The sequence below is a fragment of the Gossypium raimondii genome, chromosome 5, assembly GCF_025698545.1.
Source record: "Gossypium raimondii isolate GPD5lz chromosome 5, ASM2569854v1, whole genome shotgun sequence".
NCBI classification, from domain to species: domain Eukaryota; kingdom Viridiplantae; phylum Streptophyta; class Magnoliopsida; order Malvales; family Malvaceae; genus Gossypium; species Gossypium raimondii.
In genome coordinates, this window is record NC_068569.1 from 16,269,812 (window position 1) to 16,296,814 (window position 27,003).

Below are 27,003 nucleotides of genomic sequence, written 5' to 3' on the forward strand. Positions count from 1 at the left end.
GATCCTAGATTCGGGATGTTCTTTCCACATGTGTCCCAATAGAAAATGGTTCTCTACATACAGTTCGGTTGAAGGTGGAGTTGTGCGCATGGGAAACGATTCATCTAGTAAGGTAGTTGGTATTGGAACTGTTAAAATCAGGACACACGATGGGACAATTAGGACACTCTCAGATGTCAGGTATGTACCTAATTTACGAAAGAATCTCATCTCCTTGAGTATTTTAGACTTGAAAGGATGCAGAATCAACATCGAGTCGAGCGGTATTAAAGTATCTCGTGGAGCTCTCATTTTGTTAAAAGGTAAAAGAACTGGCAGTCTTTATATTCTGGAAGGTTCTACAGTGACCGGTGAAATCGGACGTCCCTCATCCGTTACAGAGTCGAAGTCAACTTGTTTGGAGCGGAGGCAACTTAGTCATAGGAGGGAAAAATGTATGACCGTTTCGTTGAAGAGATGTTCTTTTTTGGATGCATGTTTTGAAAAGTTAGGGCACTGTGTTCGTGAAAATCAAACCCGAGTTAGTAGTTAATAATCAGAGAGCACAAATGTGCTAAACGGAAACCACTGTCGTTAATAATCAGAGAGCGCGCTAAAGTTCCTTAATGGCATGCCACTAATATCCTAGTAGTTCTAAATTCCGTCTACTTGGGCATTAAAACTGAATTTTATACATAAAAAAATCCAATTATCATATTTACACAATTTCACATTTACACACACATATATATATTCATAATATATATATATATATATATATTCCAATTCTATTCAACCAATATAATTTCATCACATATCAAGACAATCCATTTCAATTGTAAAACACAATAATTCTCACCTCAATCATTTACTATAACATTTAATCAAAATATAACAATTAATAATTAAATTCGGATTATAGAAATACAAACCAGAATTTCGACATTAACTATATTTTTCCCTTTTAGTCGAGAATTCTAGTACAACGCCACTACAGAATTAAAACAATTAAAATTATCAATACAACACCATTCAATCTCACATTAAATATTTCAATTTTTACTCAATATTTATCTAAATTCTAATTTAGTCCTTGAACCGAGACTAACTTTTATTCTCAAAACTAATTTCATATTTTCATTCCATTCCCACTTTAAACTAATTTAACTCTCTAATTTCACCATAAATCCCTAATGTTGAAATTCTCTCAATTTAGTCCCTACTATTCAAAACTTATGTTTTATTTTACAAATTAACCCTTTACTAACTCCTAACTTGAAATTCAATCAATTTAACCCTTAATTCATCAATTAATTCAACATGAACAACATCTAAAAATTTACTAACTTTCAACATTTTAACTTAAATCAAGTAGTATTTTGTTCTAGGATTCCAAAAACTCAAAAATTACAAGAATAGGGACTAAATAGACTTACCAATTGAGCATGGAACTTCAAAACCCCAATTTTCCCTTTTCTTTCTTTCATTCTTTCCTTCTTTGTTTCGTTTTAAGCTTTCTGTTTCTTTCTTATTTCTTTTCTTTCTTTTGTTTTATATATATATATAATAATATAATAATAATAATATTTTAATCTAAAATATCTTATACTTAAATAATAAGTAAATTATACATATTATTACAAATGTATGTATGTATATATTTTATTACACATTTATTTTATTATTACCACACAAGTGTAACATTTTTGGTTTATTTACTTGTAATAGCCCTTTTTGAGTCTGATCAGAACAGTGGTTTCGGGACCACTTAACCGAGTAAAAATATTTATTATATTATTTTAATAAGTTTTGCAACATGATGGAATTATAGTATAAAAATTTCATTAAGAAATTTTACCGTTTAAATACTTAATTTGATAAAAGGACTTAATCACATAAATTGTAAAAGTAGCATGCTATAAGTTAAGAGTAATTATTTGCTGATAAGTTGAATGAGAGGTCCTTATTATGTTATTGGACCAATGATAGTGGTGCTGGTCATAAATGACCTTAAAACATGTGAATTATGCTTTTATTTCATTAAGGTTAATTTGGTAAAATGGTTATTAACATTGATTTAAAGTAAAAAACAAAAGCAGAAAGTGACATTTTTTCCTTCTCATGATTTTAAAGTTTAGAAAGCCAAAGTCATAGCTTTTACATTCGGCCAAGCTTAGATTTTCAATTAGGGTATGGTTTTTATTCCGGTTTTAATAATTTTTACGTTTTTGAGATCATTGTTTTGTATTCTAGCTAGCCCGTACCTCAATTTCTGAAAATTTTGATGATTTTGAAATATGCCATTGTTGAATACTAGTATATTTTGAAGTATTATGCTAGATTATTGATGGGTATTGAAATATATACAAGTTTTATAAAGTAAATTTTGACCAAATGAGCTTTAGGGATTTAATAAAAAATAGAAATATTATGTTAGAAATGTGAAATAAATGAAAATATGGGCTGATTAGAAGATATATATATTTCGCTAAGAATACGTATAAAGAAATTTCATATATTTTGTGTTTTGTGAATTAGGAACTAAAGTGTCAAAATGTGAAAATATGAAGGCTATTTTGTAAAATGCCAAAATATATTTATATGGATTGAATTGATTGGTTTGGTGAATAAATGAGTTAAATTTGAATTTATATAGATCAAGATAAACAAATACCGGAACTTGATCGGGGGAAACAAAAGTTAGACGGGTAGACGAAATTATTCGAGCAAATACGAGGTAAGTTCGTGTAGCTAGAATTAAATTATTAAATATTTGTAATTGTCCAAAAATGAATGTATGTAAGTTGAATGAATGATATACTTGAATTTTAAATTACCGGTATACTATTATATTACTGTTTACATGAATGCAAATGAAATGTTACAAATACTATATACGTTATATAGATTTGGCATGATAATAGGCATTGAATATGAAATTTTGAGTATTTAAATGTATGTACTTAATAATATTAGATATATATATGTACACATATGAATTGAGAAATTGAGTTATTGATTTTGCATTGCTTAATTGATGAAATTGAATAATACTGAGCCCGTTTGAACTTTAGAAAATTGTCGGATACGAGTGACTTGTCACTAGGGTTACCATTTGGTCGAGCTCCTGCATTTGTTACGGACTCACCACAGCTCGTATGAGCTTACCGTTTCAGCTCAATAGAGCTTACCGTTTATCAGCTCGGAATGAGCTTACCGATCATGGCTCGAAAGAGTGAAAATGACAATGAATTGACGAATTTCTGATAAATACACTTATAGTATATCACCCGTGTATCCCTCGATGTTCTAATAGCTTCAACGGGCAGAATTACTGTTACTGATTATATGAATAAGCTATGTAATTAGATGGATGAGTTACCGTTGATATGTATAAGTTATGGATAAATTTCTGTTATTACCGATGAATTGCAGGTTATATGAATAGGAAAGAATTGATATAAATGTTATATGATTTACATGATTTAAAAGTTACATGAAATACATGATTTACATGGATTGTTGTTTTATGAATATATGAATTATAGGGACGACATGATATATTTGGCTATATGACTAACTCGTGGATGGTGATGTGAATAGACTTTGTGGACAAATAAATTGATTTTAATTGTTTTAATGCTTAGATATTAAATTGAAAAATTTTAATTCTATATTATACGGCTTACTAAGCTTAGTGCTTACTTCATTCATTTTCTTATGTTCTATAGATTCGGAAGCTAGCTCGATTTTGGACAAGGTCAGAGATTGGCTATCACACTATCAAAACGATTTTTGGTACTTTTGGACCTCATGCAATTAATGTAAATATGGCATGTATAGATAGTTTTTGTTATGAATTTTTGGGTTTGATCAAGCTATGTGATATGACTTGAGTTGGAAATGTTTAGTTTAGAATGGAAACATTATGTGTTATGTTCATTTTGGTACTTTGATAAAGGGTATTTTGGTATAATTGAATATATAAATGCATTGGTTGAAATTTGAAATTTGCAGGAATGTTCAATAGTTATAAATGGGTTATATTCAATTTTTAAAAAAAAAAAAAAGAAAAAAGAAAAAGAATGAAGTCAATTAGTAAGAATTTATATGAATTTATGATTATATATGTTTGTTATTTATTTAAGATTTTTTTTTGTAAATTATCCAAGATATACGATAATGCCTTGTAACCCGATTTCAACGACGGTTTGAGGTTATAGGGTGTTACATTACTAATTTAGTCCCTTGATTTTTACTATTTCATAATTAAACTTTCACAATCAATTTAATTTAGTCATTTTATCTAATTGACCTTAATTAAGTCAAACTCACCTAATCAATTTAATTTAATCCAAATGTATGTATATATTAATATTTAAGAACTTACTCGTCGGATTTAGTGGCCTCGAACTAGGGGTGTGCAAAATTCGGGTAAAACCGAAAAAATTCGGTTAACCGATCGAATTCAGTTAATCGGTCGATTAACCAAATTTTTTCGGTAGGGGGTCGGTTAATTATTTTTTAATTTTTCGGTTAATGGTTAATTTGGTTCAAAATCGGCCGGTTAACCGAATTTTTTCGGTTTAACCGAAAAAATTAATAAATAAAATTATAATATATAAATAGGCCCACTATTTACCTAAACCCAATCCAAACTCAAGTATCCAACCCAACCCAATTACCCAACCCAACCCAATCATAAAAATTACAAATAATTTAATAAATAAAAATAAAATTCAAAGACTTATGTAATGTTTTTAGTTATATAGTGATTCAATTCGGTTAATTTTTAACCAAAAATAAAAAAAACATATAATTTTCGGTTAATTCGGTTAGCTGACCGAATTAACCGAAAAAATTTATGTTCGGCTAACGGTTAAAAATTTTGAAAGGTCGGTTAATTCAGTTAATGTTATTTCGGGTTGGTTAACCAACTGAACACCCCTACCTCGAACCACTATTTCTAACACCACTGAAAATTGGGCTGTTACAGAAGGCTTGCCGAATTCAAGTAGGAAAATTTCTATTTTGGTTGTGGTGGACCATTTGACTAAATATGGTCACTTCTTGGCCCTATCTCATCCATATACAGCTAAAGATGTGGCACAAGAGTATCTGAATCATGTTTATAAACTTCATGGCATGCCTGATTCAATTATATCAGACAAAGACATAATTTTTGTTAGTGGATTTTAGCAGGAGTTATTTTGACGAGCGGGTACCAAACTTCTGTTGTTCACAGCTTACCACCCTCAAACAGATAGTCAAACGGAGGTATTAAATTGGTTTCTTGAGAATTATCTGAGATGCATGACTAGTGAAACTCCTACAAATTGGTTCCATTGGTTTACCTCTCGCAGAGTGGTGGTATAATTCATCTTTCCACTCCTCTATTCAACTCACCTCATATGAAGCTTTATACGAACAGTCTCTACCACCACATATGCCATACTTAGCAGGAGCCTCTTCAGTAGAAGTGGTTGACAGAAGTTTGCAAGTTAGGGAGGCTGTTAGGAAACTAGTGTAATTCCATTTTAAAGGGCTCAGACTCGTATGAAGTAGCTCACTGACAAACATCGGTCCAATAGGAGTTTTCAAGTTGGTGATTTAGTATACTTGTGACTGCAACCTTATAGGCAGCAAACTGTTAGAAAAGTTCTTAATAAAAAATTATCTCCTAAATATTATAGACCTTTTTCCTGTGATCAAGAAAGTTGGGGAAGTGGCATACACTCTACAGTTACCTCCGGGCTCTCATATTCATCTGACTTTCCACGTTTCTCAGTTGAAGAAACATATAGGCTCAACCCCTACTCAAGCTCACTTACCCTTGGTTGATGCTCATGGTGCACTACAGAAAGTACCGGTCAAAATCGTGGACAAAAGGATAGTTAAAAAAGGAAACCAAGCTGTCACTGAAGTTTTAGTTTAATGGATAGACTCCTTTCTTGAGGATGCGACCTGGAAATATCTACCCTTGTTTCAAACTAAATTTCCTCACTTTCATCCTTGAGGACAATGATCTTTTTCTTGGGAGGCAGTAATTGTTATGGGCTAGAAAACTAAGTAGAAATGGGAGAGTAAAAAAAAAGGTCTGTTCTAAACGGTGAGTTGTATTTAAGTAAAACGGTGCGTTTTAGTTTTGGAATCAAAATTTAATGCGGTCGTTGAAAGCACCAAAAATATCATATCCCTAATAAATAATGAAAAAGAATTGTAAAATGGAAGTAGAGTCAAATCCTCAGGGACTGAACTTGCAAAATATCTTGTTCCATGAAATCCCAAGCAGAATCTTGCCCAAGAAAACCTGCGTTCTTAGAAAAAAATAAAATAAAAAAATAACAAAATTAAAGGTTTGGATCTGGAAACGAAAAATAAAATAAAAATAAAATTAAGAATATTGAATCGAAAATTCGAGAAATTAAAAATAGAGTTGAGAGAAAGGAAATTTTTATGGGGGGTTCCAGCCTCTAGTTGTCTCTTTCCGCCTTGGGTTCAATTCTCGGCTTTTAGATGATCCTTCCCAAACCGAATAAGCCAGTTATGGTGGAAGAGGACGCCTACGACCACCAGCTCCAAGGATTTAAACTTACGATTTAGTAGAACCTGACTCTAGCCAACAATCGCTTCTGTGGGTTCGTCTTATGCTAGATCAACGCTTCTCAATGGCGAATCCCACGCCATTTTATCTCTTGGGCTCGCCAACCTCTGACGCAGTAAGCTAATGAACCGACTGTGCAACCTTCCCAAAACATACAAAGCGGCTGCCTTTGCATACGTTGAAACGCTTACTTCTTAAGGGACATGGACGAAAGCGTCAGCCCCGTAGTGCGGAAAAATGATGAATACTCGACAAGGAGGCTAAGTACAGACTCTAAGCCTCAATAACCTTTTTTGGGGAATAACGATAACTTTCGGCTAGATAGGATAATTTAGCAAAACGGGTGTAAAACTTTAGTTAAACGGTGAGTTTAGTTATAGCAGAAATTGCCACGTTATTTTCTTGTTATTTTTCCTTTTTAAGCATGAGTTGTATGGAAAACGGTTATACTAAAGGAAATATCAGAATTCTTCTCTTCTCTCTGTTGTTCTTCTTCTTCTCTCAATATTTTACTATTCCGGATTTGAGATTGCATCAGTTTCAAGTCTATTCCATGTCTTTCATAGAAGTTAGTGAAGAAGGGACAAAAGATGATGCTGTTAGTTTTGGTGATATGAGAATGTGATTGAAGTGGTTTTGTTCACTGGGCAAGTCCTCAATCCTCTTGAAAACTGATAAATCTACTTGAGAATGTTGGTACCTATTGTTACTTGAGCGGTGTGTAAATTCTACTTTCTTGTTTCTTGTTAGGAATGAAGGAAATTTTGGGGAAATGCAGGAACTGGGTCGAGGAATATCCATGGTATAAGCCCAAGTGCAGAGTTGAATCAGGCGACCAAGACCAAACTCATACAAAAGGAAGCAGGCCCTATATTAGAGGAGTCCAACCCAATACAACCAGTTGAAGAGCAAGCCTATGATGTCAATGAAATTGCAGGATTTCTTTTCTCAAATCCCTAATTCCTTCAATTTCCGGATTCCGAAATCGCAAGCTGCTATAACGTTCAATTCTCATCTCTGTAATTTGGTCTTACTACTAATTTAATCAGCAATTAGAGAGATTTACTAATCAATTAAAGCATATATATATATATATATATATATATAAAATAGGATGCTCAATACCTAAAAGAAAAAATCAAAATAATTGAACGCATGGCCGCTGCCACATCTTTATAGAAATAAATAAAGGATTTACTTTTGATGTTAAGTGTGTAAATTTACATTTTATCAATTAATCTAATACGTTGATTTGATTTTTTGCAAGAAAAATATTATTACATGTAAATCCAAAAACGTGATATTTCTATGAAATAATTTGGAAGTTTATACAGAACTAGTCATACTTAAGATTAGAAAAAGTTATGAACACAACAACATAGCATAACTATTTTAAAGGGAAAACAAACACAAAGGTTAGAAGAATAGTGAAATTGGTGCAATTATGGATAAAGGGCTGAGATTAATGGATTAAAATAGCTTTTGATTTGACAACTTTGAACTTTACTTAGAATTTGGATTAGAACAGAGTAGATTTGGCTTTTTAACAAATTAAGAAAGTCTCATCTTTTTAATCCGTGATGGGAAGAGACTAACAAAGATGGAAGATTTGTTCTCCCTTTCCTCTTCTCTGTGTTATATATGTATTTCAAAGTTTTCGTTAATGAAAATGAGCTGAACATGAATGAAGTGCTTTCTTTTTCTTTTTTAATATTTTCCATTATTGGAACAAAACAAAGGTGCTTTCTTTAATAATTTCTGTTTATTATTATTTTATTGTGCGTCGGTGATTTATTCAGTAGAACGGGAAAGTTGAACAGAAAAAAGAGTACTTGGAACGAACTTCAAAACTTTTATAAGTACTATACTAGTAGGAATCTGAAAAAGTCTACTATTAGATACTCAGTTTCAAGTGAAGAAGAACAAAAAGAAGATTACAAGGACTGCACCGTAGGGTATTAACTGGAAAAAAAGAACCAAGTAAAAGTAAAGAAAAGATGGGTGAAACAGAGAACCACCACCACCACCACCCACCGCCACCGCAAGCGGCTGCACCGCCGGCTGCACCACCCAATCTTGCCCTTTCAAGGGGACCTACTTGGACTCCTGCTGAGCAACTCCATCAGCTTCAATACTGCATCCACTCCAATCCTTCCTGGCGTCAGTTTCTCTTTCCTTTTTTTGGCTTTGTGATCAAGTATTTACAGTTTAGTTTGATAAGGAAGCTGACCAAAAGTTGAAATTTTTATGCTAAAGTTGCTTGCTTTTCAGTTGTTGTAGCTTTCATTTGCATGTTTGTACTTAGTGAAGTCAAAAGATCAAAGGGGATCTAAGTTTTTTTCTTTTCTAGAAGTTATTATAGTGATAGGTTTGAATATATTGTGGACATGGGTTCTTTTCGTTAGATTCTTTGAAGGACAACTATGTATTATTATTTGTTCTGATTCTCTTTTGTTTTCATTTAGTCATATTACTTTGTACATTATCATACCCTTTTTCACCTTAACTAGGGTAATATCTTTTGATTTCATGTAACTGTAACTTTTTTATTAGAACAGAATCCTTTGCATCTAATCTCACAGAATCCAACTTGTTTCACAGCTCAAGCTCTTTTACTAGCTTTCCAACACTACATTGTGAATCTTGGAACTACAGTCTTAATTGCAAGTAATATCGTGCCTCTGATGGGTGGTACTCATGTATGTTTTATGACCAGTTTGGATACAATATCTTTTTAATGAATACGATGCTTTCTTAAATCTCAGATTCCTAATCCTCTGTCTCTATGAACAGGGTGATAAAGCCCGGGTTATTCAAGTGTTGCTGTTTATGTCTGGTATAAATACTCTGCTTCAAACACTTATTGGCTCAAGGCTTCCCACAGTGATGGGTGCATCTATTGCGTACACCTTACCATTGTTTTCGATCATCAATGATTATAATGATGAGGACTTCGCATCTCCACACGATGTATGTAAACTTTAGTAAGATATAAACAAAAGTAATAGAGGGGAACTTATGAATTATAAAGTCTTTTGTGCTGCAAGTAAATTGGGTTATTCTTCATTCAGTAATTAGATGTACATCAACCTTGGTCTTAGTTTGTCTCTACTATTTTTGCTCTTTCTGATTATATCTCAGTTACCTACCAAATCACAATGCTATTTTATAGGTTATAAGCTACATCATCCTCGATGCTCAAACGTAGTGTACATGCTTAATATATTTGCTCATTGTTGTACACTTCCTATATTCCATTTCTCATTCATGGCTAATGACCATATTGCTTAATGATTATAATTGGGGGTGCTTGCTTGCAGCGGTTTGTTCATAGTATGAGAACCATTCAAGGATCAATGATAGTTTCTTCCTTTCTCAACATCATCCTTGGGTATGGGCGGGCATGGGGGGAGCTGACAAGGTAATGGTGAATGTTGTTTTGACTAGCAACTTGTACAACATATGTATTTTTGGCTTGCAGATGGTTGCCTGCTTGTATGTATGCATGGTTTGAGATGTTTGATTATTAAGCTATCAAGTTTTGACCACTACTTTTTCTAAGCGTTTTCTCCTCATCCTCCTCTCTAGATTCTTTAGTCCCATAGTTGTGGTGCCAGTGGTTTGTCTCGTTGGTCTTGGTCTTTTTGCCAGAGGCTTCCCATTGGTAATCCTCTATGAATGCTTTTGTGCTTGATTGGGACTGATAATATGCTGATTCAAACTGTTTTTAATGTAATTAACTTATGATACAGCTAGGTAACTGTGTGGAAATTGGCCTGCCTATGCTCATTCTGCTCATGATTTGCCAACAGGTAAATAAGCTTCTCTGAGTGTAAAGTCTCCTGCTGACATGCCTTTTTATTTATTTGACAAGGACTATTGTTTGCTGCAGTACCTGAAGCGCATCCATTCAAGAGCACATCTAATACTTGAGAGGTTTGCTTTGCTTTTATGCATTGGTATTGTCTGGGCGTTTGCTGCTATCCTCACTGTCTCGGGTGCTTACAACAATGTTAAGCCTGCCACTAAACAGAGTTGCCGCACTGATCGATCTTTCCTAATGTCTTCTGCTCCTTGGTATAGCCATGATCTGCTGCTCTGCTTGTTTTATTATTTCCCTTCATGACTCATTATTTTATGTCATTGTTTCTAGGATCAAAATTCCATACCCATTTCAGTGGGGTACGCCAATATTCAGAGCTAGCCATGTGTTTGGGATGTTAGGTGCTGCACTAGTTTCATCTGCTGAGGTTTAGTCACGATCATAAATGACTTCAATTCTATTCGGATTTTCTATTTTGTAAGGTCAATGTAAGGCTGCTTGTTTTATCTGCTAACATTAAGTCTATACTTTCAATGCAGTCAACTGGAACATTTTTTGCGGCAGCTCGGCTTTCTGGTGCCACAGCCCCTCCAGCACATGTACTCAGCCGAAGTATTGGCTTACAGGTCCTTACCTAGACTGCTGTGAATTGTTTATTTAGAGGTTATTCATCAATGAGTTCTCTAAAATTGATGAACTGTAGTCCTGAATCACGTTATAATATTTTGTCAGTGGTGAAGATAACTTGGTCATCTTGCTTCTAAATGCCAGGGTATCGGTATGCTGCTTGAAGGGCTTTTTGGTTCTCTTGTTGGTACTACTGCATCTGTGTATGGAAGCATTGCTTTTTTAAAGAGAAGTTCCATTCTATATATAGTAGTTATTAACTGTAAAATCCATAACTGATAGCACTATGCTTTAGAAACTTGTTTCAGTGTCTCATCTGAATGATGTTGCAGGGAAAATGTGGGCCTTCTTGGACTTACACATATAGGAAGCAGAAGGGTTGTGCAGATTTCAACTGCTTTTATGATATTTTTCTCCATATTTGGTTTGTTTTTGTACTTGTTAATTATTTCATTGAAAAATTTGCCTTTATATTCATCATTTATATACTCGATTGTGTTGCGGTGCATTCTTTCAGGGAAGTTTGGTGCTTTTTTTGCCTCTATTCCATTGCCAATATTTGCTGCCATTTACTGCATTTTGTTGGGAATTGTTGGTGAGTGAAAATGTAGTCGTGATAGTTTTGGTTTTTGACATCCGATTCTTACTTTAATTGGGAATCCCCGTCCCTGTTTCCTTCGTGATGCAGCTGCTTCTGGGATCACATTCATACAATTTGCAAATAGTAACTCTATGAGAAACATCTATGTTTTGGGTGTCTCTCTATTCCTGGGGTTATCAATTCCTCAATACTTCGTAACAAGCAGAACTTTTGATGGTCATGGACCTGTTAGAACAAATGCTGTATGGGTATGTTATTTACTGCAATCGTTTTGTTCACCATGTTTCTTGTCTCAGTCTAGTTAGTTAGAAACTACTGAATGGAATAAGGCTCTGGAGTTGGATAACTAAAATTCTAACAGAAAACAGGTCTGCATGATATCATTTACCGACATCTCTTAGGCTGTGCAGATGATTTATCATGTGAAATCTCATAGTTTTTACCTGATTATATGTTCAAAATGTTTGTTTAGTTTCCTTTTAGTTTACATGATATTCTGAGATGCATTTTCATTTAGAAATATATCTTTCTTGTCTCTTTGCTTCATCTGTCTGATATGCATAGCCCATTGTAATGCATGCAGTTTAATGACATATTGAATACAATCTTCTCATCACCGGCAACTGTGGCGATTATTGTTGGGACTTTGCTTGATAACACTCTCGAAGCAAATCATGTGGAAGATAGAGGAATCCCATGGTGGAAACCATTCCAGCACAGCAAAGGAGATGTTAGAACCGAGGAGTTCTACAGCTATCCCCTCAGAATAAATGAATATTTGCCCTCCAGGTTTCTCTAAACGTAGTAGCATACATTGTTCGTATATTAGCTACAAATTTGGGCATATTTCATGTTTATATGTACGAGTCATGTTAAATCATTCATGAAACCGTCACTTCTGGGTCAATGCGCAGAATTTTAATCTTCTACCGCCTTTTAGTTATTTTGTTCACTGTTTAGGCTCCAAATACTCAAGGTAGACAAGTAGTGAAAACAGATAGAAACTGTGTTTCTGCTTGATGATTTAACTTGGTGTGAAAAGAACAGGGTGCTGGTTGAAAGTGCATTTAGAGAAAGAAATTATGTTTTAGTCTTGAAAGAGCCCATGAGATCATATTCAAGTGCCTTGTTTGGGTATTCATATCATATTTGTGATTTTTGTAATTTCAACCTAGTTTGAACAAAAATAAACAAGTTATTTAATCTTTAACTATCATCACTAATATAATCAAAAGAAGTTAGTCTGAGTTCAGGATGTTTGTTGTTTACTGATGTCCACCTGCCCAAAAACTGAAAAAGAATAATGCTTTGTTTACGAGGGTGATTGATCACTTTCTTTTGACATTTTCAAAACTTGGAGTGGTGGCAAAACAAAACGCCAATTAATCATCCGTGGTGCTTCTAGAACCGCACGTCTTTATCAGGTAGGTTAGTCAAGGAAGACTTTGGATTAAATAATTCACAAGTTACGCCAAAATGGTTAAAATAAACAAAGGGGTTATTCTTTTTGTTTGCTTTTTATCTAATTTTTTCACTCATGGCTAGACAACGAATCTAATCTAAACGTTGATTGATGAAATCATGGATTTCGTGAGGATATGTCAAGTGTGAACGGATCGTGCAAAGCTTACTGACAATAGACCCAAACAGTCCTTATTTGTGGGATCCACGCGTTTCTATCTCTTTACTCGTTTCTTGTTCCCCTTAGAAAATGGGGGTCTTTGGCTCTCTCTCAAACCAATCAAGCTAAGCTATATCCATTAATACTTCTCAGCCGCCCATCATCATCTCAGATAATAACATAGGGGTCTATTCATGGTGTTACTTTTTTTTTTCTTTGGGGGTGAGCCTCTTCTTGACTAGTTGACTTAACAACAACAACAAAAAAGGTTCTTTTGTAGCTAGATACAATGTTTTTCGTATTTTTCTAAAATATATTCATGGCTGAATTTCTTTTAATGATGAAACTATCTCACATCAAGAAGACCAGAGAGACTCATAAAAAGATTGCATTATTAAAAACATGCACATTGATATCTACATTAACAGATACATGATATGCGAATATGTTGTTTTACTATCAGCCATCAAGCCAGTCCAAGCTATAGCATTTCTCTGCGACTTGAACATGAAGGTTTGGGTTGGTCTTCTCCAGGTATCTCCATTGCCAAGAAACTTCATCATCGCAGATAATTCGGCGCAGTGACTTCATGTTGGATAAAGCAGTTCGTGGTGGTAGGCTCACAATCTGTGAGCATTCCCTCATGTCTATCTTTTCAAGGCTTGCTAATCGAACTATCTCCCCAGGTAGACACCTCAAGTTAAAGCATTGTGAAATATCAAGGTATTTTAACCCAATGAGCTCGCCAATTCTGGGAGGTAGCATCTTCAGCTCTGGACAAGCATACAACCTAAGTACCTGTAGTTTCTTCAGCATACCCAAATCAGCAGGCAATTCACATAGTCGGTGGCAGTTGGTTATGCTCAGGTTCTGGAGTGAATTCACCTCACAAATGCTCGATGGCAACTTAATCAAATCATGACAATGATCAATAATGAGCTCCAATAAACGAGGGAAGATCAGGGGCAGGTCTATCACTGATGGATTAAAGCTGTTATTAACCTTGCAAAGAACCATAGACAGTTTCCGCAAGTTTTTCATGTGAACAGTGGGATTGGTCAATTGAGGAACCCACGTTTTTTCAAGCCATAGGCTTCGCAAATTTGCCAGATTGGTGAGGACTGAAAAATTCTCAAGTATTGCCTCATTTGTACCGTAATTTATGACAATAAGTGCCCTAAGCTTGGGCATGTCGTCTATGAAAGGAGGCAGGAAGTATTCATTGGAGGAAAAATTCAAGATAAGTACTTCAGCCTTTGGGAATTCCATGCGAAACCAGTCCATTTCCCTCATTTCTCCTGTTTCAGATTCAATGAGCAAAACACAGTAAGACAACAACATGATTTGCAGTAGAAATTGTGAGTAAAGCTCGGCTACTAAAACAATCTTATTTAATGCAAAGCAATTGAGAACCAGTGATTATGATACCTGTATGAACTGAAACTATCTGAGCATTGAATGGCTGGTCTGTGTTTCTTTCCCATTCTCTGGGGAGTTCAGTATCTCTTCTAGGCATAAGCAACCGCTTTCGCTCGTTCACATCCCCTTGATTGCTCAGATGAAGAGCAAGGTCTCTCAACACATCATGTTGAGTAACACAGATTTCATAATAACTACTGTACGCATCTCCAACCCTGCACAACACAATTCAGAAAAATAAAATTAAAAATCAGGTATCTCAACCAACTAAAACCAACCCGACTGATTTGCTTCATAAACAAAGAATTTCGAGCGACATACCGTGGGTCTTTCACCAAAGTGAGTAGATTCTTATCAGAAAGCTCGACAAGAATGGCAAATGCTTCCTCCTCGTCAATGTCATGTATCTCAACCCACATGTTAATGAGAACATCAAGGGGAATTTTTTTATCTTCTGGAAATGATCCCAAATCCAAGAAACATTCCTTAACCTTTTTGTTCAAGTATTCCACGCTTATTGCCATCCGCTCCAGCAACTTGTTTTCATGAGACTCGCAGATCGGTTCTCCTCGCAATAACCTTTTCTTAGCACTGGCCCAATACATTTCAGGTTGGTCTCGCAACGAAGCTCCGATCACTTTAAGTGCCAAAGGAAGTCCTTTGCACTCATGAACAATCTATCAAATCCAGAATTTAATAACCATCAGCAAAGGGGAAACAAACAACAAAATAGAATAACATTAATTAATACTTGAAGTTAAATTAGTTACCTGCTTGACCAAAGTCTCATTGGCAGTAGGGGGAATCCATTTTTGCCCGAAAGCAGAGTGACAAAACAGGGACAATGATTCATCTTCCCTCAACAACTCTACATTATAAACTTCGTTGACAACAGGTGTCGGGAACTTAAATCTTGAAACGACCAGAGTTTTATATGTTGGGATCCTGAAAATTAGTTGTTCAAGTGCGGAAAGGGACCAGACATCGTCCAAAACAACCAGAGTTCGCGGTCCGCTTCCCCACTCGCACTGTAGCTTCCCTTGTGGAACAAACAGGTTATTGGTATAACCCATGGCCTCGTTTCCTGTAAGAAATCCCCATATTCTTGCCCTTAACTGTTGCAGATCCGGTGATTGTGATACAGTTAAGAACAAAATTCTGTTGTTGAAGTAACCTTTAAAAAATGTAAACAGAGGTAATTAATTCTATCATAATCGACAATTAGCAACAAAAAGAAAAGGAACTTTATTTGATTATTTACTTACATCAAGGAAAACACTTACTTCGAACTTGATTGTCTCTACAAATTTCATTAGCCAACGTAGTTTTCCCTGATCCTCCAATACCACAAATTCCAACAACGTTCAAATCGTCTCTTCCGATTATCATTTTCTTCACCTTACTCTTCCCTAAATCCAAGCCGACTCCATTAAAAATTCCCAAACTAGCCTCCTCTTCAACTTCCATTCTCTTAACCGCTTCTTCCACCCACCCCCCGGCACCGATCTTCATCGAATTGAGCCTCTGCTCCAACCGGCCTTCCAACCGATCGAACCTTTCCATCGTTTCGAAGCGCATGTGGTGAACGTCGGCCAACAAGTGAGCCTGCATCGGCCCGCTAACGAATCTCGAAACTTGTTTCTCTAACCTCTCCATCTTCCGGGCCAACTGGAGATTCTTGTAGACGTTCCAACGGCCAGAGGCCAGGACTTTGCGGGCCAATTCGAGGCCGCCGCGTAGAGTCTCGGAGAAACGGTCGAGTTGAGATTGACGAATGGCGGAGAGTTCCACGCCGGAGTACTTGATTTCATTGATGATGGGAAGGAGTTCTTCGATGCTAGTAATGAGATTGTCCGCACTGGATTTGCAGAGGCATGACTTGCGTGAGATGGAGAGTAACTGTTTTAGAAGCTCAGTTGCTATTTCTCCGGCGAAAAAGTCGTTAAACGCCATTCGCTGTTACTGAGTTTAATCTGCGAAAACCATTTCGTAAAAGAGTGAGTGGAGTGACTTGGTTATATATCCTCGATGGCGGGCGCGCTCTTTTTCTTTTTTTTTTTTCTTTTTCGTTTTTGTGGTACATGCGAGCGCACTCAAACTGCAAAGGTATTTTTTTTGGAGAAAAAAAACTGGAAAGGGTTTTTTTTTTTCTTAAAATAAAGGAAATATATATTTTTGGGTAAATTCTCCAGTTAGTCACCCTAAAACAGAATCATTCTTATTTTGATCACTTTAAAATTTATTTTGTCAATTTAATTACTGTCATTAGAAAAATTTCTGAAAATGGTCTCTCAGCCGTTATGTCACTAACGGGAAGCTGACAGGGCATACCATGTCAGCCAAATTTCCACCTATTACGTAATTAAATGGTTAAAATTTCCCTAAATATAAAATAAAGTAAAACGACAATCGAGTTATAATAAAACTAAAAATTCAAAAAAAAAAAAAACTCTAGCTTGAACGGCAGCCATGGATCTCAGACTGTTCTTTGGCACGACTTCATAGTTAGAAAGCTCGAATTTAAGCTCAAGTTCCATTTCTTCATTTCGAAGCTCACAAATGGTTGATCAGGGCCTCATGACATGGTAGCTTGTTTCTTAGCAACAAAACAGTTCCTTCCTCATTTCATTTAAGACCAGAAATGTTTTGTTGATGAAAATGAAAATGTTTGTTCGATTTCTTGTTTTCCGGGTGGTCAAACTTTGTGTCCTGTGAAGTCGAGGAAAGGTGGTGGCGAAGGGGGTTGGGTTTTATTGGTGAGTTTGTCGAGGGAGGAAGGGTATGTTGAGGAATCAGGAGAAGATTGGGGGCAAAACGGGGATAACAATTTCGAAATGGTGGAAATGGTGGAAGAGGAGAAAGGGAAGAAAGGATCAAGTTCTTTGAATACCACCAAACATCTCTGGGCTAGTGCTGTTGCTCCTACGGTTTCAAGATTTTACTTTTTCTTCTTCCTTTAAAAAAAAAAAAAAAAACTTTTTGATTGTTGGGAAAAAATTGGGTATGAAGACAATGATGAGTGATTTCTTTGTGTCTTGGTTTTAACTTTTGTTTCAGATGGAAAATTAAATAACAAAACTTTGATGGTGAATATTCACTGTTTTAAGACTTTTTTAATTTTCCATGACTGGGAAAAAAAAGCCAAACCAGCCCCGACGGCAGCCCATTGTCCAGCAACATCTCTGACAGTTGTTCTAAAGAACAAGATCGATTTCTCCCATAGCTAATGTCAATCGCATAACGAAAAAAATCCCTCTCCTCCAATGCAAAAATATCCAAAAGCTAAAGAGACAGTGCAAGAATGTGCGTCGGAGTTCATCAGCTTCATCACCGGCGAGGCCTCCGATGAGTGTCTTGAGGATGAAAAGGAAATGTTTGGGCATGTTGTTTTCCCATAACCCAATTGTCGTTTTACATTGTTTAAATCTAGGGAAATTTTAACCTTTTAATTACGTGGATAACAGGTGGAAATTTTGGCTGACTTGGCATGCCCTTCCCATTAGTGAGATAACGGCTCAATGACCATTTAAAAAATATATTATAACGGTAAATTGACAAAAAAAAAATTTAGGGTGATTAATAAGATAATTTATAATATATTTTTCTTTTAGAAAAATCTTCCCTTATTAATTTTTATTTTTTATTTAAAATGCTTCTTTTTTTTTTTTGCAGAAAAGATGAATACATTACATTTGAGTATATAACTGTTCTGTTTTCAAATTTTCTATATTTTTTCATTAAACATAGTAATAATAAGAAATAAATTAACATATAGAGCTTGAATTTGGTAAAAAAATTCATTTGGTACATGAACTTGGTTTATATTAATCTCAAAATTTGACAACTTTTTTAATTTGGTTCTCGAACTCTAATTCTATTAAGATAAAAATACGAGATATTTTAAAATTATATTATGTTATCATTTAAAATTTAAAATTTTATATAAAATCTAAAATTTTAAAAATTAATTAAATCATAAAGAAATTTTGACTTTTTTGTATATCTTAAATTTTAAGTGATTATGTGGTACAATCCCAAAATATCACATCTTCATACCTAAATAAAATCTAAATTTAAGAGTAATATGAATAAAAAACCAGAGACCAAAGTGAAAAATATTGTGAACTAAAATGTTAGTTTACCCTAACAATAATCGACGGAAAACTAGATCAAGATTTCGTTTTGGGTTTTTTTTAAATTAAAAATAATTAAAATTAATTTATAATAAAATTTCCATTCGTCATGCCACGTACTTGTTTTAGATAATTTCAAGTTTTAGATCTTATTTTAAAATGGTCTTTTATTGCAAGCAAATGCTGAAGTGAGGTGACATTTTTTTGGCTTATTAACTAAGTGAGATAACCCCATAATTAAAAAATTAGTATGATTATACCTGAATTTTAATTTAATACTTAATTTGATATATAAATATAAAAATTACATATTGATTTTTGTTAAAATGTATATATAATTGTTTTTATTTTAATTCAATTGTATATATTTAAATATTATATCTTTATAAAAATTAAAACAAATCGAAAATTTTAAAATTATCCCTTTTAACAAATAATACCTAAGTATTACAATCTTACAAAATTGCTTTTGACTCGTCAATCCAAATTTGTAATACCAAAAAGAAGACTCATTTATATAGCTGATAGTACTCAATGAGGAATGATGTTTGGGTACCTCTCCTAAGTTTTGAATTAGCGTTAAATCAAGGATGAAAATATTAATTTTATAACATCATACTAAAATGACTTATGAGGTCTACTAATTTCGTTGTTAATGTAAATCATTATATTATTTTTTAGGCTAAAAGCTCATAATTTCTGAATTTATTCCCCTCAGTTGAAAAGTCATATTAATAGAAGAAACTTGGTGTACTAAAGCATAAATGAATGGCTCACTATTATTAAAAGGTGGGGACGTTAGTGTCAGTGTCGACCAATAATAAGGGTGGTTGACGTTGATGCCTGAAATCCCCATCCTGCCCTCCCATCCATTATCATTTCTGAGCCAATTTGCTTAGATCCAAGTCAACATCCACCATACTTACACTTGATTGTTTCAAACAATAACAATAATCATCAGAACTACAAACTAGCTGAATAGTTTAGTAGTTGAGTTTCAGTGGGCTTAATTAAATGATCTTCAAATCAAAATATTCCTCAGCTGTGGAATGTAAAGACCTTAACCATGCAGGAATGCTTGCCTATTCTTCGACTGTGGTGAATACTGAATAATGGGTTCATTGGTAGGTAGGTAGGTGACAATGCTGATTTTTTTTGTTCTTCTTTTTGACCAAATTTATTTCGTTCAAATATTGCATACCTAGCTAAGGAAATTAATCCTACATGATATGATTGGGTTGAGACTTGACTTGTTATTTGGTTACGTATAATTGTATGTATTATTAGTGTCATTTGAAATAGAATGTAGGTAAATTTACTGAATCAAGTGACATCAATGCAATTTTAAAATTGATTTAAAAAATCATTACTTCATGTAATAGACTAATAGAGGGGTTTGTGTCTTTTATTTTGTTACAAAGAAATTATTAACACATTCAAAATTCACCTCTTTAAAAATTACTATTCTATTTAAATTATAATTTCTTTTCTCAAGGACTCACTGACATATTCTATATATGCCTTAAAAGAGCATACCTGAGCATCTCAAGGACTCACTGACATATCCCAAATGAGCAAGTAGTTGTCTGATTTGATCGGTTTTCAATTTGTACGCGACGTGGACTATACTACAAGTTTTGTATATTATACGCCAAGTCATCGCGTTCTTTTATGCAACTACTTCTGGCGACTAGGTCCAAGCGAGGACCAAGATCAACCACCAGGCCCCTTTTTTGTATAAATTTTGTTTCGGCCATATTATATTTCTTTCTGCAATTCAAATAAAATCAAACCATAGCGACCCATATATCCACACCCAATAAAGAACTGGGCCCAATCTCATGCAAACTAATCCATCAGCAAGAGCTACGTGTGCTACCTCCTGACCTGGAAAACATTTTGGGTTTTGTGAAAGATATACTGCAAAGAAACAAAATGAAGAAAAAAGCTTCAAATATGGATAAATGGATAAATGAATCTACGTGTGACACGTTTAAACATGTACATGTCTTACAAAAGTTTAGTTATGTTGTAAAATCAATTAGTACTTTCCACGCAAAACGTTTCAACTCAAGAAAACTAGTAAACAATACTTCTACGGTGTTGTACAATTCAATAATTACCACGATCCCTAGTTAGCCACATAACTATAGCACTACAATTACCGTAAATTTCCCAGTAGTAACATTGTTGTTTCCAGTTTGTTATTGTCCTTCATATTATGGCTCAAGTTAAAATCTTTCTTTCCATTTGGATGATGCTAGTGAACCCCCAATACTAATACATGCCCTCCTCTTGGAATCCTGCACATTTATCCTACTCATCATACTCCCATTCAGATATCCTATAACGGCGACTTTCTCGGTCACCTAAACCTTCTGCCAATTTTGAATCAAGCAGCTGGAGTTGCTTTTTAATCCAAGGAGGATCGTTGGGATTCAGCCAGAGAGCTTCACCAGTATCTTTGTGCTTGAAATCTGGCTGTCGAGGGTTTTTCTTACTTTTCCTATTGTCCCACCATTCAAACGGGTTGGTAAAAAATACTTGCCACAAGTAGAGTTGGCTATCATAACTCCCCATTCCAGCTTCACCTACATCTTTTAATAGAGAAAGAAAACACAATAAGCATGGAGCAGATGAAGAATGGAAAACTTCAAAGCCAATAACAGTCAAGAACTGATATTCTAGATTTTGCAATGTTCTTAAGATCAAGGACTAAGCCCTAAAATTGGCCCAACATAAGAGATTAGACATCTGTCCAGCTAAGTTGTAATAAAGGTACCATATAAACTCAACAAAAAGAAGCTCCAGCTATGAATGAGTTCACAAGAGGCCAGAAAATTACTACCACGAGTTAAAAAAGATAGACGGAAACATTGTACCTTGTTCTGATTCTAATTCCTTGCATTCTCGGGTGGTCGATCTTTCACCGTGGTGAGTAACAAAACTCAACTCTGTCACAGTTACCTGCAATAATATATGAAATGAACATGCATGTAAATGCATCCTTCTTATTTGCATAAACAAGAAGGGAAGTAAACCCATACATTAAATAAACATCATGTTAACTCCATTAATGCATCAATCAAATTCCATTAGAAGCTTAGGATACCAAAATTAACCAACGTAAGTTTGATTGATATCATTAATCATAAACAATTGTAGGAAAAAAAAAAGAGCTTATTTTTCTGAAGAACCTTGTAATAGATTATGAGTTGCTTATCTAGAGTAGCGACAGAGAAAGACCCCAAAACCCCTGAAACATAAATAAAATCCCCAGGCTTAACATGTTCCATACAAATTTTCCCCATCTCGCTCCACATCTGCAGTCTAATCCTGTTTTAAAATCATAATTCCAGCATTAAATTTTCAACAAGGTTAAACTTAGAAAATAACCCAGTAAAAGAAATTTACTTGAATCTGCAATCAGAATCATAGGGGTTTTTGACATTGAGGCGAGTCTGAACCCCAAAGTAATCGCTCCTGGTATTCATAACGTTGAGAGGCTCGCCCACTGTTCCTATTAAGCTGATGCGGTTCCGCGATGGAGGCTCCACTTCCACAGTCGTCGGCCGCTGGAATTTAAGAGCGAGCCGGTAAATCGCGCTACCTTCTTTTTCATCGTCGACGAAATGGTTTGAGAACCTGCGATTTGAAGCTACGGATGAATGGAATGAGTTACGATTTGGAAGGGGAAGTTGGGAAATACGTCGGAGGATTAACGCTCCGATACGACGAACTATCATAAATCCAACACGTGGCAGTGATCGTTGAGGCCCACGACTCTTTACTACCGACGGGATAATTGAAAAGTGAATGTTCGGGTGGTATTCAAAGCGGAAGAGTGGCGGGGTTTTTCTTCTGTGAGAGGGGTTCTATCTTCAGACGGAAGAAGATTGTAAACATGTACATACTAGTCACGTGATAGAAGCACTGGAGAAGGGGTTTTTCCACCTAGAGAGTCACGTGTTTGGATTTTGTAGCCTCTTGTTTTGCTTCAACTAGGCCGCTTTCCCTAAGGTGACACTATCATCCAATGGTGTTAGCTAAATCTAATATTATTACTCGTAATATTATATTTTAGAATAAGCTTAATATTTTGATAATTTCTAATATAATACTTTTTCTAATTATATTAAGACATCGTTGTAACACTCTTTACCCGTATTCGACATCGGAATAGGGTACGAGACATTACTAGAACACATACACTTGTAAACGTATTTAACCGAGTTATAAAACTTCATCTACATTAAAACTTTCAAATTATTAACATGCTTTTATAATTATTCATAATATATCCTCAAAATATTATATTTATAATAAATAGGACCTACGAGACCCAATACATATTCATGCAATTCACAAGTCTTAATAATTCAATGTTTCATTTCCATTTCATTCAATTCACAAATTTCTCATGTTCACAATTCAAATCATTAAGTTCAATACTAATACGTATTTACCATTTAGCTCAATGTTTATCGATTATATCATTTATTAACACATTTATGAAATTCTCAATTTTACAATGAATATATCATTTTAGCTTAAATAACAACATCAATTCAACTCATCATCCTGGTATAAATTCACTACCACTTATTCATTTACTATAATTCTTTTGGGCACATTTGTCACTTACCATCCTTAATCAAACTAGGAAATGGTTATGAAAAATTGAGTACTTTACTTCCACTTTGTTATAGTATAACTATGGTCTTGCGTTGCGTATGATCACTTAGCACTTTCCGAAGCCATAACTCTGCCATGGTCTTACACAGATCACATTTATCACTTGCCACTTGTCATTGATCAGATAAGTGTAGCTAAAGCTACTACTTATCACTTGTTACTTGTCACTGATCGGATAAGTGTAGCTAAAGCTACCACTTATCACTTGTCACTGATCAAAAGTACTCAAATCTAACGTTCCGCTCAATTTGATCATTTATTCGGTTTTGCATTATTATTTTATTCTCAATTCAGCATCAAATATATCTCATCATACATTATATAATTCACGAAATTAACATTTAATCATTAAATTTCTGCCACATGAACTTACTATTTCATTACCTTTCCACACTCGTTTCCTATGCACATCACACAAGATATAAACATATCATTCAACCATAGTAGCAGGCTAGTGTATTTAAACATAACTCTTTTTGGAACTAACCACGTGATAAACCATTTCACTAGAGATTACATAATTTAAACATTACCACCCCTTTCATGATCACAAGCATATTTTCAATTAGGCACTTACCATTTCAATGCATAACTTATAAATTTAACGTGGCATAATCCAACCACTACTTGGTTAAAGCCTAAGCATGTACACCAAATATGTTAGCCAAATACACATATAGCATAAGCATTATAAGCATGGATGAGCACAACATTTATTCATGTATCACGTTTACCAACATGTGTTAGTTCATAAACCATTCATGACATTATTTCATGCCAAATCATATACCGAATATACCATACACACATACTATGAAACTTTATTTTCACACATGAGCTTAAACCATGACCAATAATGCACAAATATAAGCATCATTTCTATTTCATCATTTATCAATTATAATCAAGCATATGACCAATTATACACAAATCATTCATATATTTCCCAATTTTCCTCCTCTTCCTCTCCATTCCACATCCTTAATGTGTATAACAGATTTAAACAACATTATCCATACTATCACTATTTTCCTGTATGTAAATTCAAGCTGTCTGTTTGATTCAGAGTCACTAATTTATTTATATCTCGAGATACAGAGCTCCAAATTAAGACCGTTAATTTTCCCTAAAACTAGACTCACATATCTTCTTACCATAAAATTTTCAAAATTTTTGGTCCAGCCAATAAGTACAGTTTATTCTTTAAATTTTCCCCTGTTTCACTGTTTGATAGTTCCGACCTCTCTTCACTAAAAATTAATTATCTCATTGTACAGAATTCAAATGATGTTCTCGTTTATTTATCTTAAAAATAAACTCATTAAGGATTTTAAACATATAAATTATAACCCATAATTATTTTTATACAATTTTTAATGAATTTTCCAAGTCAAAACAGGGGATTCCGAAATCATTCTGACCCTGTCTCACTCAAGTTCAAATATCTCATAATATAAAATTCTTTTGTGTACAACGTTTCTTTTATGTGAAAATAGACTCATCCAGCTTTAATTTCATATATCATTCAGCCTCTAATTCAATTTCCACCATTTTTGGTGATTTATGCCAAGAAAGTCTCTTTTCTCTCTCCTAGGGTTTCTATGTAAATTTTGGGGAAGAAGATGATAGAAAAAGATGATATGTTCATGTAATTAATTATCATCTTTTAATTCCCCAAATTCCAATTTAGTCCCTTTCTTTTTATCAAATTCCATGGATGATTCATCCATAAAAATCTACCATCTTTTGATTGACAGTCTATTTACCATATAAAGACGATCTAGTTTTGAATTTCATAGCTATTTAACCCTTCTAACTTCTAGAATTCAATTTCTACATTTTATACAAATAGGTCATTTCCTTAATTAATCACTAAATTGATAAAATTTTCATATCAGTATTTTCATGCAACCTTCCTATCATAATGCAACCCGTGTCATAATTTTAAAATAAATTTTTTCTTGTCGGATTTGTGGTCCCGAAACCACTGTTCCGACTAGACCCAAAATCGGGCTGTTACAATCGTAATATAATGTATAATTTCATTACAACACTTTTTTAAGTTATATAAAATTTTGAACATAATTTAAAATTTAGGATAAAAAAACACCTTTAGTCTAATGATATTAATCAAAGTTTTCCCCAAAAAATTAAGAAAAATAATTCAATTATTTTAGAGTTGGAGTAAACTACAAAAAAGTCACTTTTGTTTACCTCATACTACATTTTAGTCACTTGTATTTGAAATATTACGTTTTAGTCACTTACGTTATCGTTTTGTTACGAAATGGTCAATTTACCGTTAAGCTTCGTTACCTCCCTAATGGCAAACCTACATGACAATCCAAATTGATTTTAAATACCAACTTGGATGTCCTACGTGGTAGTCTAAATTAAATTTATTTAATTAAAAACTTATTTTTATCCCAGCAGCTAGACATCTAATTTGGCATTTAAAATCCGTTTGGACTGTCGCGTAAGACTGCCATTAGGCAGGTAATGGAGCTTAATGGTAGAGTGACTACTTCGTAACAAAACAATAACATATATGACTAAAACGTAATATTTTAAACATAAATGACTAAAATGTAATATGAGACAAACAAAAGTAACTATCTTTATAGTTTACCGTTAAGATTGTTGAAAACCTCAAAAGCGGTTTGGAGGTTTATATTATGAAGTTAAAATTTTTTTTCTTTTCATAATAAAAGCATATAAATATATTATTATAATTGTTTTAATGGTTGGTATAATAAATTTGAATTTATTAAAATATTATAAATTTATGAAAATTTAAGACTAAAAAAGTTAAACTTGTAAAACAAAAATAATTTATTAAAATTTACTTATAGATAATATTATATTTCGTCAACTAAACACTTGGATATTACATTTCACTCGTAATCTTATATTTCCATACGAAATGCTATTTAAGATTCGACAAACTGAACGCACCCTAAGAACTAGTTTAGCATTGTTTTTGAAAAACACAGTGAAAAATTGATTTTGAAAAGTTTGGTTGGAATTTTATGCCCTTAGTATTGCTTTTAAAATGTAAATTTAAAAAATAAAATGTTTATTTTAATCATGAGGTTGAAAAGTAAAAATATACATTTAAATCATGTTCATATTCTTTGATATTATGATATTTTAGTGTGAATATAAAATAATTTATTGTAACTCATTATTAATATTTTGATATATAAAATATGAATTTTAAATATTCTTGAAGTAATTGACATTAATTTAATTTGAGTATATAAACTATATTTTAAATATTAAAATATAACCATTACAAATTTAAATATATAATATTATATATTTGAAAAAATTCCAATAAGAAAATAATGCTTGCTATTTTATAAAATACCCTCATTATTTTAAAAATAATGTATAATATTATACATTTGAAAAAATACCCTCATTATAATGCTTGCTATTTTATAAAATGAAGGATTTTTAGTAATTGTTTAATAGGGAAAAAAACACAAATGAGTGAAT

The 27,003-nt window shown here is 33.7% G+C and overlaps 3 protein-coding genes across 3 annotated transcripts; 1 reads left to right on the forward strand and 2 right to left on the reverse strand.

Moving 5' to 3' along the window:
* Nucleotides 1-8,077: 8,077 nt before the first annotated feature.
* Nucleotides 8,078-12,733, forward strand: LOC105769173 (nucleobase-ascorbate transporter 3). The gene is made up of 14 exons (XM_012589632.2): nt 8,078-8,743; nt 9,185-9,282; nt 9,377-9,553; nt 9,904-10,004; nt 10,172-10,247; nt 10,336-10,395; nt 10,476-10,660; nt 10,737-10,833; nt 10,946-11,032; nt 11,178-11,236; nt 11,366-11,457; nt 11,551-11,628; nt 11,722-11,882; nt 12,218-12,733. The coding sequence occupies exons 1-14, from the start codon at nt 8,581-8,583 to the stop codon at nt 12,431-12,433; spliced, it is 1,650 nt and encodes a 549-aa protein (XP_012445086.1). The 5' UTR covers nt 8,078-8,580; the 3' UTR covers nt 12,434-12,733.
* An 894-nt stretch (nt 12,734-13,627) lies between these two features.
* Nucleotides 13,628-16,738, reverse strand: LOC105769172 (probable disease resistance protein At4g33300). Its single transcript, XM_012589631.2, has 5 exons — nt 15,958-16,738; nt 15,445-15,848; nt 14,996-15,351; nt 14,684-14,889; nt 13,628-14,553 (listed from the first exon to the last, which is right to left on the reverse strand). Exons 1-5 carry the CDS (start codon nt 16,625-16,627, stop codon nt 13,715-13,717), a joined length of 2,475 nt encoding a protein of 824 aa, XP_012445085.1. The 5' UTR covers nt 16,628-16,738; the 3' UTR covers nt 13,628-13,714.
* A 4,005-nt stretch (nt 16,739-20,743) lies between these two features.
* Nucleotides 20,744-22,738, reverse strand: LOC105769609 (protein OSB1, mitochondrial). Its single transcript, XM_012590351.2, has 4 exons — nt 22,222-22,738; nt 22,005-22,143; nt 21,690-21,774; nt 20,744-21,404 (listed from the first exon to the last, which is right to left on the reverse strand). The coding sequence occupies exons 1-4, from the start codon at nt 22,551-22,553 to the stop codon at nt 21,124-21,126; spliced, it is 837 nt and encodes a 278-aa protein (XP_012445805.1). The 5' UTR covers nt 22,554-22,738; the 3' UTR covers nt 20,744-21,123.
* Nucleotides 22,739-27,003: the final 4,265 nt, after the last annotated feature.

Coding starts and splice junctions, on each gene's coding strand:
- LOC105769173 (XM_012589632.2), top strand. CDS start 8,581: ATGGGTGAAACAGAGAACCACCACCACCACCACCCACCGCCACCGCAA. Junction 11,033..11,177: donor GCCGAAGTATTGGCTTACAG/GTCCTTACCTAG, acceptor TCTAAATGCCAG/GGTATCGGTATGCTGCTTGA. Junction 11,883..12,217: donor TTAGAACAAATGCTGTATGG/GTATGTTATTTA, acceptor TAATGCATGCAG/TTTAATGACATATTGAATAC.
- LOC105769172 (XM_012589631.2), bottom strand. CDS start 16,627: ATGGCGTTTAACGACTTTTTCGCCGGAGAAATAGCAACTGAGCTTCTA. Junction 14,890..14,995: donor ACTTTGGTGAAAGACCCACG/GTATGTCGCTCG, acceptor TGTGTTGTGCAG/GGTTGGAGATGCGTACAGTA. Junction 14,554..14,683: donor GATAGTTTCAGTTCATACAG/GTATCATAATCA, acceptor AATCTGAAACAG/GAGAAATGAGGGAAATGGAC.
- LOC105769609 (XM_012590351.2), bottom strand. CDS start 22,553: ATGATAGTTCGTCGTATCGGAGCGTTAATCCTCCGACGTATTTCCCAA. Junction 21,775..22,004: donor AACTCATAATCTATTACAAG/GTTCTTCAGAAA, acceptor ATATTATTGCAG/GTAACTGTGACAGAGTTGAG. Junction 21,405..21,689: donor GGAATTAGAATCAGAACAAG/GTACAATGTTTC, acceptor CTCTATTAAAAG/ATGTAGGTGAAGCTGGAATG.